This window comes from Pygocentrus nattereri, chromosome 1 (assembly GCF_015220715.1).
Source record: "Pygocentrus nattereri isolate fPygNat1 chromosome 1, fPygNat1.pri, whole genome shotgun sequence".
Taxonomy (NCBI): Eukaryota; Metazoa; Chordata; class Actinopteri; order Characiformes; family Serrasalmidae; genus Pygocentrus; species Pygocentrus nattereri.
In genome coordinates this window covers 24981730-24993336 of record NC_051211.1, presented here as the reverse complement: position 1 = coordinate 24993336, position 11607 = coordinate 24981730, and the positions used below count along the sequence as shown (strand labels likewise).

General features: G+C 40.0%; 1 protein-coding gene across 6 annotated transcripts in view; it reads left to right on the top strand.

The window, feature by feature from the left end:
* LOC108433747 (zinc finger protein 574-like) overlaps positions 1–11607 on the top strand; it is a 36450-nt gene that overhangs the window by 7780 nt on the left and 17063 nt on the right. For 2 of the 6 annotated variants that reach the window (XM_017708510.2, XM_037536681.1), the window contains exon 2: positions 6279–6443. The exons of 1 other annotated variant lie outside the window; for it this stretch is intronic. In XM_017708510.2, coding sequence (XP_017563999.1) covers positions 6312–6443 — 132 coding nt within the window. In that variant the 5' untranslated portion in view covers positions 6279–6311. Of the gene's footprint in view, positions 1–3531; positions 6444–11607 lie in introns of those variants that run through there. 3 more of the 6 variants (XM_037536679.1, XM_037536685.1, XM_017708511.2) reach the window with 3 other exon arrangements.

The window sequence follows — 11607 nt, the reverse complement described above, 5'->3', positions numbered from 1 at the left end:
TACCTTTTTTTCATGACAATCATTTGGGGACTGAACACCAATAGATCCAGTTTTGGAAGCAGTATCTTTCACTATTCTGCAGTGCAAGTCTTCATATGAGCAGCCATATAGGGCCTTTGCTGTTTTATATTGAGCGTACTAAGACACGTGTTTTCAAAGGGAGAGATTTCTGGACTGCAGGCAGGCAAATCTAGCATACTTTGTACACTGATTACACAGTTTTACTGTTGTAACATGCAGAATGTGTGGCATGGTGTTGTCATGTTGAAATAAGTATGGGAATCCCTGAAAAAGATGTTGCCTAAAAGGCAGCATATGTTTCTAAATGTGTGTGGTGTCAGTGGTGCCTACACAGATGTATAGGCTGCCCATTAATACCACCATAAAATAAAAGTGTTTTTTTTTTTTTTTTTTAAACTACGCTGGTGACAACCTGGATGGTACTTTTCTTCTTTGGTCCAGTGAACATGACATCCAATATTTCCATAGATAATTTGAAACATTGACTTGTCAGACCACAATACACACTTCCACTAAGTATCAGTCCATTTTAGATGAGCTTGAGCCCTGAGAAGTCAGTGGCATTTCTACAAAGAAAATAACGGAAGTCATGCTGTGCATAGTGCAGTTCTAACTTGCAGATGCAGTGACAGTGTTTATTGACAATGGCTTGTCAAAGTCATTGACTTGTAGTTTTTGACCTTTCCCTTTCCCTGAATCTTTTGATGATATTATGCACTGTAGAAGGTGAAAAACCTGAAACCCTTGCAATCTCTGGTGGAGGAGCAGTATTTTTAAACTGCTGGATTTTGTGCTTATGCATTTTGTGGCCATCATCAACCCCTCCTTGTTTATGAAGGACTAGACCTTTCCTGGGTGCTCCTTTAAATAGGTGATGCAGTCATGATTGGGTATTAAATTTTAATTTAATTTCTCAATGTTTTTAGTCCTAAATTGCCCCTGTCCTAACTTCTTTGCAACATGTTGCAGGCAATTTCAAAGTCGGTGTATATTTACAAAAAACGTTACTTTGTACTGATTTTGTTCAAATACAGGTCAAAGTAGATTTATGAATCACTTCTTTCAGTTTTTATTTGCATTTTTCCTACTGGCCTAGCTTTTTTGGAACTGTGTTTATACCTTTAACCATGTATTTACAGCTATTATCTACAGTAATTACTAGTAATAACTGTTTCTTTGCTGAGGAGTCTTGTCATTTTCTTCTCTTGATTGCTGTATGGACAACCTTACTCAGCGACGTGCAGCCATTTACACTGGGGGGCAACATTGCACAAGTGATAAACAAGCCTTTACTTACAAAGTGCCAAAAGATGCACCTGGTCTCCCTCACAGTTGTTTTCTGCAGTGCTATGATTTTGTTGAGAGAGTCTTGTCAGGTAGTCTTCATCTCTCTATCTGGTTCAGATATTCTAGCCTAGATCTGAGCCCTGGGCTGTCTTCATCAGGCACCAGTTGTGTTGATAATTTCATGGCTGCCTCACACCAGCTCTTTCAGGTTCTAGCAACGAACTGCACATCAACTGCCAACCCTCTCCCAATTCAGTTTAATCAGTAGAGAAAGATCTGCTCGGAAGCACATCTGCATGCCAAAAGTGTTTAAAGGATTAAAAGCCAGAGTGGTTCCATATCCCCACAGCATCCTCAAAGTGTGTGCATTGTTATGAGGCTGTTGGGGACTCCATCAGGCACGGCACACCAGCCTGGGTTAAGCTTGCCAAAACCCTGAACACACAGTCCTGCCTCCCCAGCTTTTCCATCAGCGCTGGTTCAGTAGGCACCTGATACCCGCTCACCCCATTCTTCATCATTCTCCATCCATCCTTTCTCTGAGTCATCCTGCAGGCTCTCAGGTGGAAATGTGGCAGATTATAGAAATGCAAAGTGCCTCAAACACTCTGACGGTGCACAAATATAGGTTAACAAGGATTTTGGCTCCTAAAATGGCATGAAGACTGGGGTAGTTAATGAATTGTCACATTCTTTTATTGTGCTATTATTTCAGGAATGCTAGCAGAATCTTTGGGTTGTAATGATGTAGTTTTGAAGTACATGTGACATTGCAGTCCCATTAGTCCAGTAGTTCCAAACCCTGGTCCTGGAGAAGCACCTGCCCTGCACATTTTAGTGTTCCTCCTGCTCATTAACTAATCTAACAACTCAGCTCATTAACAAGCATTCATGATTCAAAGTGGGTGTGTTGGGAACTGGGAAAATCAAATCAAATTTATTTGTAGCGCTTTTTACAACTGATGTTGTCACAAAGCAGCTTCACAGAATTCCAGAAAAGACAAAGTTGTAACAAGAATTAAAAAACCCACAGGTGAGCAAGCCAGGGGTGATGGTGGCAAGGAAAAACTCCCTCAGAGCTGAGGAAGAAACCTTGGGAGGAACCAAGGCTCACTAGGGGGACCCATCCGCCTCTGGTCAAACTCCCTCAGAGTTGAGGAAGAAACCTGGGGAGGAACCAAGCCTCTCTAGGGGGGACCCATACTTCTCTGGTCAAACTACCTACAAGTGATTATACTACTAATATTAATAGCAGTAGTATTGGTAGTAGGAATAGCTAGGAGTCCATGAAAACATCAATTTAGGGTGGGCAGTAAGTCCAAGGTAGGTGGCGGTAGCTGGTGCGTGGGCAGCTGGTCTGAAGCGGGTAGCAGGAGGGCTCAACAGTCAGTCGTCCTTCAGTGTCCGGCCGGACATGTGGGCGGTTGTATACTCGAAAAAAAGGCAAGGAGATGGAATTAGTTTTATTCTGTCTGTTTGTATGTAAAACAGGGAATGTGAACAATCCAGAGTGTGGCTAATGACTCTGGCAGATCTGACTATGACAGCTGAACTAAAAGGAGAGAACCAGAAGGAGGCACAGACACGAGAGCACTCTGAAACAGTTTGGCATCCCTCTGCTCCACTCAAACCTGAGTGACCGCGTGCGAGCAGCGGGACGACAGAACCAGTGTCTCAGTTTACTATAATTCCCTGTGTCCATGGACCCCTGGATCTGCTGCCTTTATCTAAGGGGGAACATTAGCTACCAAAAGCTAAACTGAACAAGTGAGTTTTCAGCCTAGTCTTAAAGATTGAGACTGTGTCTGAGTCCCGAACATTTTCTGGAAGATCATTCCAGAGTTTGGGGGCTTTATAAGAAAAGGCTCTTCCCCCAGCTGCAGCCTTATGAATTCTAGGAACTATTAATAAGCCATTATTAATAAGAGTAGTCGTGATGGCTTGTAATAGGAAATAAGGTCTTGCAGGTACTCAGGAGCGAACCCATATAGGGCTTTATATGTCAGTAAAAAACTGTTATAATCAATACGGAATTTAACAGGCAGCCAATGAAGTGATGATAGCACTGGGCTGATATGATCAAATTTTCTAGTTTTAGTGAGGACCCTGGCTGTGGCATTTTGGACTAGTTGAAGTTTGCTTAGATTCCTGCTTGTACATCCTGACAGTAGTGTGTTACAATAGTCTAGCCTAGAAGTAATAAAGTCATGTGCTAATGTTTCTGCATCACGCAGGGATAGGGCATTTCTTATCTTGGCAATGTTGCGAAGATGTAGAAAAGCTGTTCTAGTGACGCTGCCTATGTGTTGATCGAATGATAAATCTGAATCAATTATGACGCCCCTATCAAAACACTTAAATGTGTAGGGCCGGGGGTGAGCCAGAACCAGGATTGGCAACTTTTGCAGGGTCACTGATAGTCGTCATGGTATATATGATACCATCGTGCACACTGCAGGGTATGCTTTCGGTATGCAGAAAAAAAGGAGCCCTAAATACTATTATTAGACCATTCTTTATGCTCACTTAAATCAGATGCCTACTTAAACCAGAGAAAATAAATATGCTTTCCGGTCAGAAACTTTAGTCTTTGTCAAAAACTAACTTTGTCCTTCATATGGTTTGGTAGATTTTGGTACGGTTTGGTTGTTCTTGGTGAAGTTTGGTAGATTTTGCTATAAGTTTAGTAAATTGCATATTTACATGCTATAAATTGCTCCCTGTTGAAACAGTAAAACAGTTCAAGTTTAACCATGTTAATTTGCCTAAAGGTTATTGTAGCTCTGCTTTTTTTGCTTTTAATTAATTTAACTGATGTTTTCAAAATGGAAAAATCTCTTAAGCCCCTGCTTATGTTTCAAGAGAGAAGCTGTTCTATGTGTGGAAGGCTGCTGCTCGGCTTTATCGGTTTAGCAAACATGAATATGTGTAAGATAAAAAGACCTGCCTCACGTTGCTAGAGAATGTTCTGAAATAAGGCTATGGCACTGATTCAAAGCATAGACTAACATTACACATTAAAACAGAAAGTGAGACGGATAGAATTACTTTAAAGCCCAGGACTGCATGGTTTCAGCCATATAAAATCGTCTTGCCAACTTGCCAACGCTTGCGATAGAGCCTAATGTAATGTAACAGTAGTCTGTAATTTTTGGTTCATTTTTATTTTAAAAATGTATCAGTACTCTTGGCAACAAAGGCGTCAATTTCTTGGTACATCCAAGAAGAAATTGATTGTGCTATCTTTTTTTGTTTGTTTATTTCTAAAGTATCATCTCTCAGTCTCCCAGAGGACTTCAGGCACTGGATAGAAGGCTTGATGCATCAGAATAACAACTAACGTAATTAGGAAATGATGCAAGAATCAGCAAATCAAGTTTGATTTTCAGTGGATAAGACCAAAAGATTTTGTGAGAAAAAAAGGCCAGTCTTATCCTTCTGGGAGCCTTCTAGATACATCACTGAGTGTGAATATGAACCATTGTCTACCATGCTTTCAGTTAGTTGTTAGAAAGGGAACATAGTGGCAGCAGCTGTGTGCCAGGCCTATTTATTGAGGCGCTGTACAGCTGCTACATACAAGGTAAAATATGATATGTTTTAAAGCTTCAAATAAAACATGGAATGTCTTCTACAAGCTTCTCGTGTCTGTGTTAAATCTAAAACAAACATGATCTTGTTCATCAGTGTTATCCCACAGATGAAAGCAGTATTAACATTGTCATTGAGGTGTTTATCATTTATTTAAACTGACTTTTGATGTTTTTGGGCTTTTACTGAAGACCTAGGTCTGTCACAGTTCATTTAAGACAGTAGAATGATGTGACTGTGTAGTGAGATTATGTAATATGTCTTTGAATGGAGCATGTAATAGTTTCAGCATTTCTTTATATCAATGTGTACGTAAAATACATATGTCACTTTTGTTGTGGATGCATGTGCACAATGTTAGTATTATTTTTATAGTTATTTTCTCGTTTAATCTTGTTATCTGTGGTATAGATGATTTTAATAATAGTTTTGGGTAATTAAACACTAAACAAACATTTTTCTCAGGTGGTTAATCTATTACCCTCAAATTTACCCACACTCCTACCAGACATGAGGTTAATCATACAGATGCACCTAAGATAAAATTGATGAATAACAAAATAAGTGAAGTTTGTGTGCTTTTATTTTATGTGTGCATTGTGTGCATTCATTCTCAGTTTTCTCAGTTTATCTTTGTTGTCAGCAATCTACAATGACTGTAGCAAACTGCTGTTACATCAGAGATAAAAACGTCATATGTCATATGATGTAGATATATCTGCAGTTGTAGCTCATAGCAGGAACATTCAATAGAGCGGAACATATCTAAGATCTTTCATATCCCTTTTGAGGCTGATTTTGTGTTGTTTACATCCTTTGTTCATCATTTTTGCCTGCGTTGCTTGCGGAAATTACATCTATCATCGTCTGTAAAGTGTCTATAAAGTTTTTAATTTGTCAAATATCCAGGTGCTTCTACATGTGAGTCGATATCACGAAAGAACCATGTTTACCATAGTTGATATGCTGAGTTCATACACTTTGATTCATTATGTTTTCTTGCCTTTTTTTTTTTTTTAACCAGTCGTTGACTTTGTGTTGCATATGTGTTTGGGGGTGGTGATTGGTGTCCACTGCCAGTGTTTCTAAACGGCCATCTGTCTTCGGTGTCTATCAACACAAACACACACATATACACACACAATCCAGTAAAATAGCGAATGCAATTCACACAAACTCTTTCACACATTGGGACTCCTGAGGGAGTCCTAGCATGCTTGCATTCATTTCATTTGAGCATGTGCTCAGTGATAGGGCCTTTGAACTGGTATGAACAGCCAGTTCTTTTATGGCTGTGTCTTATTTTGAGTGGCTCACTCTAACACATTGTCATTCACACATACCCATGCTGCCATTTCAGTCTGTGTCGCGCTGTGTAGGCGTGTGTGTGTGTTTTTAACAGGCCCTGAAGGATGGCTGACAGCACCTCCCTGTACATGTGTTCTTCATGTCGTCAACTCTTTGCCTCCCTGGAGGACGTTCTGGCTCACCACCTCACCTGCCACCTCATAGCACAGAACAGTAGTACTACAACTTCTGCTCAGGTACTGCATCAAATGACCTCACTGGCCCTGCAGGGGCTCTAATGTAGTTCACTGTAATTGAATCCTGTCTATTGCATGTCTCACCTCACCTTGAAGGAATACTCTGATATTGTCAACCTAATCTCCATCTGCTGCATCTGTAGCGAACAGTCAGTTACCACAGACAGTACTCTTTCTTTTTCCTTTTGATTTTTTAAACCATGTTTTCTCACCAGTTTATTCATGGCAAATTCCAACCACTAGCTAGGTCCTCTCACAAGACAGACATCTGCCCATCATCAGGGATCTGGTGCATTTCTGAGTTTACTGTGGCCATGAACCACCAGTCTTGACAGAAATGGGCTGTTTGGCTGACATGCAAAACAATGATCCATGACAAATTAGTAATTACTTCTTTAAACAAGGACTGTCCAGTCTCTTCTGCAAAGGGCTGGTGTGGCTACAGGTTTTCATTCCAACAAAGAATGAGTACATCTGATCAGTTGTTTGAAGACCAAGACCAACACATTTAACAAGTGCAATCCGATGTGCTCTAGCTCCTTTGGAATGAAAACCTGCAGCTACACCTTTGTGGATAAGATGGGGCACCACTGTAGTGGAATTGCTTACTGGAACAATCTCAGTAATCTCAGTAATGCTCATTACTTTACTTCTACATTATGCTCTAAAAGCCACACAAATCCGTTCCAATTGCAATGACAAAACCCAGTAGTCTGTTTAGTCCTTTATTTAGAAAAAATAATCAAAATAAACACTGTGTTAAAGGCATGTCACTAGATTTGAACAAGACATGATCAAAGTCATATTATAGTGTTATTTGAAACTAGCCAGTAGAAGCAGTCCAAAAACAGCTAAAATAATTTTCTATGAAGACATTATAAAGGTTGCAGAGCTATTTCTGAATGAAAATCAAGTCTGGCCTGGCTAGGTGAGGTTTGTGCTCTCTTTTCTTCACCAAGGGGAGCTTAATCCATTTGCTACCATCATGAGTAGAAGCTTCAACAGGTTGACTGCAAGTTTACAGTGCTTCATGTGCTTGTGCTTAGATGCTTATATTCACAATCAAAATCACACAGTCAGCTTTCAGAGGTAGCACACATGCAAATTACGTGCAAAGGCAGGAAAGGATAATCTATGCAGACTTATGTGTAATGCAAATAACATTTTTATTAAGTCAGTAACTGCAATGCATTATACATTACAGTATTTATAACAACATAACGTGTAAATTTGTACCCCCACATTCTGACAACCAACTACAGACTGTTGTTTTTGCAGGTTTTTTTAGGGGGCGGCAATGTACGTAATGAGGCTACAAGAGAAACAGACCTGTGAGAAAATTAATATGCATGCCAGCAAACAGTCAGGATACAGTGTATCACAAAAGTGAGTACACCCCTCACATTTCTGCAGATATTTAAGTTTATCTTTTCATGGAACAATGCTGACAAAATGACACTGACACAATGAAAAGTAGTCTGTGTGCAGCTTACATAACAGTGTAAATTTATTCTTCCCTCAAAATAACTCAATATACAGCCATTAATGTCTAAACCAACGGCAACAAAAGTGAGTACACCCCTAAGAGACAGTTCCTGAAGTGTCAATATTTTGTGAGTTTACCAGAGCTTCACAGGTTGCCACTGGAATGCTTTTCCACTCCTCCATGACGACTTCACGGAGCTGGTGGATATTCGAGACTTTGCGCTCCTCCACCTTCCACTTGAGGATGCCCCAAAAATGTTCTATTGGGGTTAGGTCTGGAGACATGCTTGGCCAGTCCATCACCTTTACCCTCAGCCTCTTCAATAAAGCAGTGGTCATCTTAGAGGTGTGTTTGGGGTCATTATCATGCTGAAACATTGCCCTGCGACCCAGTTTCCGGAGGGAGGGGATCATGCTCTGCTTCAGTATTTCACAGTATATATTGGAGTTCATGTGTCCCTCAATGAAATGTAACTCCTCAACACCTGCTGCACTCATGCATCCCCAGACCATGACATTCCCACCACCATGCTTGACTGTAGGCATGACACACTTATCTTTGTACACCTCACCTGATTGCCGCCACACGTGCTTGAGACCATCTGAACCAAACAAATTAATCTTGGTCTCATCAGACCACAGGACATGGTTCCAGTAATCCATGTCCTTTGTTGACATGTCTTCAGCAAACTGTTTGCGGGCTTTCTTGTGTACAGACTTCAGAAGAGGCTTCCTTCTGGGGTGACAGCCATGCAGACCAATTTGATGTAGTGTGCGGCGTATGGTCTGAGCAATGACAGGCTGACCCCCCACCTCTTCAATCTCTGCAGCAATGCTGACAGCACTCCTGCGCCTATCTTTCAAAGATAGCATTTGGTTGTGACGCTGAGCACGTGCACTCAGTTTCTTTGGACGACCATCACGAGGTCTGTTCTGAGTGGAACCTGCTCTTTTAAAACACTGGATGATCTTGGCCACTGTGCTGCAGCTCAGTTTCAGGGTGTTGGCAATCTTCTTGTAGCCTTGGCCATCTACATGTAGCACAACAATTCATCTTTTAAGATCCTCAGTTCTTTGCCATGAGGTGCCATGTTGGAACTTTCAGTGAGCAGTATGAGAGAGTGTGAGAGCTGTATTACAATTTTGAACACACCTGCTCCGTATGCACACCTGAGACCTAGTAACACTAGTCACATGTCATTTTGGAGGGAAAATGACAAGCAGTGCTCAATTTGGACATTTAGGGGTGTAGTCTCTTAGGGGTGTACTCACTTTTGTTGCCGGTGGTTTAGACATTAATGGCTGTATATTGAGTTATTTTGAGGGAAGAATAAATTTGCACGGTTATATAAGCTGCACACAGACTACTTTTCATTGTGTCAAAGTGTCATTTTGTTAGCGTTGTCCCATGAAAAGATATACTTAAATATCTGCAGAAATGCGAGGGGTGTGCTCACTTTTGTGATACACTGTATCATATTTAAGAACTTTAAAAAGAATCTCTAAGATCTTTTAAAAATGTGATGGTGTGAGCTTTTTTCAGTCCAGTATGCTACATATGATGCTGTCCTGAGAGCATTACATTACACTGACCTCCTGATTTCCCTGTATTTAGTAAATATACCTGATCAATGGCTTTAATATTTATATATTTCAAGTCAGTGTTTTGAGTTTTTCCTGTTCTATTCTAAGTGTAGAGAAATAATTATTTGAAGGAACATTGCATTTAAAAAGACATTATGGTTGTCATCATTGATGCACATTGCTGATTTATTGTAATCTGCCCATCTGACCAATAGTCATGTGAACAGATATCTGTTGCAGCTGAAGTTGGAATGATTTTTGAAACTTTCTCTCAGCTTGCAGGTACATTTTCGAGTCCATTATAACTGGAATGCATTTAGGGAGTTGCTTTTTTGATGCTGGATCAGCCTGTAGTGGTTTCGCTGAGACTGTATTTGATTGTACAGCTCTAAATGTAAGTTGACAGCAGTGATTAGTTTCTCTTCCATCTTACTCTACATCTGGAGTGGGAAATTGGGTTCCTTCCGGGTCACAGCTATGCAGAGATTAGCATTCTGCCTCGTTAAACACAACTAATCAGCTAAATAGCCTTTATAAGTTAAACTCAGAGTGTTAGAAGAAGGAAAATAATAATCTCTGTAGAGTTGAGACCCAGATGGAACCCAGTTCGGCACTTTTCTCCACTCTGCTCGTCACTGAAGACTGAAGTGCCACTCCAGACCATCTTTTGTAATCGGATGCATGGCCACACCAGAGAACATTTTGTCAAACGTTTAACTCATGCACTTTTTCAATGGACACTGGAGTCTAATTGTTGCATATGTAGGTGTCTGCTGTCCATCAGCCCACTGTTCTTATTGAAATCAATGCAAGCACTTCATTTTTTATGGATACCAAGATGTCCTTGTGAATGTGACCTAAATGACCATATGCAGATGTGCAAAACGTTAAGTAGATTGAAAAGTTGTATAGAATAAGAACCTCAAATTAACCACAAATACAATGTACTGTCATCTTGTTACTTAATTTGACATCTTAATTCAGCTAACTTGTCTGTCAAGATGACAAAAGAATGATATTAAGTGTCACACCTCCTAAAGGACTTTTAAAAATAGCATTAACATGAGACCTTTGCTGTGCTGGGAAGCTGTATTTGTTTTGTAATATTTAGTGGTATTTTGAATTGCCTGGATGAAGTAAATAACTGCAGTTGCTACATGCTCCATCAAAATCCAGCATGACTTCTTGGCATTTTACATCATTGTACAAGACTTAATGCAGGTAGTGTGCCTCTTAGCAAATGAACATATAGAAATCTTGCTCTTCATTTTGTAGTATAATTAGTTTCCACAGCTGCGTCAGTATAATCAGGAGTTGTGCACCTCTAGGGTACATAAACAGACAGTTAAAATGTTCTCAGCGTAGCATGATCAAACACCACAGCTGTGCTAGCTCAACAGGGAATTCGTTTTCTCAGGGTGTGTAAATAGTGAATTAGACCATGCTTTAACGCTTATAGGGAATGTTGAACTACCACACTTGGGCCTCGGTGGCACGAAACCAATATGATTACTTACTGTGTTTGAGTGCAGTCTAAAACAGCATTCTGAAATAGATCAGTTGTGATATCTATTCAAACTGTAATCTTGTTTGTTAAAAAATATCTTTTGTGTGGCAAAGAACATCAGATCATTAACACCTCTGATATTCATCTGACTGGTAATGTTAAAAGGGAGTTCAGTAGATTTTTCAAAATTTCTGCAGAATTAGACAATTAAGATGTGAACAGAGTGATTTAAAGTGGTTTGGTGTGAAATGCACTGTTCAGAGTCAGAATTGTGATGTGATGGTGATAGGATGCAAACGTCCTAAGCATTTAACGCCTTTAAAAGCTCCCTCACAGAAAGCTATTGCATGAAATGGAAACAAATACACAACCTGATGCCATGAGACATTGTTTTATGATCATTTTTCAGTAGTTTTGCAATATGGTTTTGACCTGATCTGAAAATCTGAAATTTAACATAAAATGTTAAAGGCAAAATAAGACCCAACATTTTTTCAGATTTTCCACTACTTCACCTTTATCAACATAACATGACGTATACATCACGGCCCCCTGGTTCTTATCACCACCACCAGGGCTGGGTTGTAA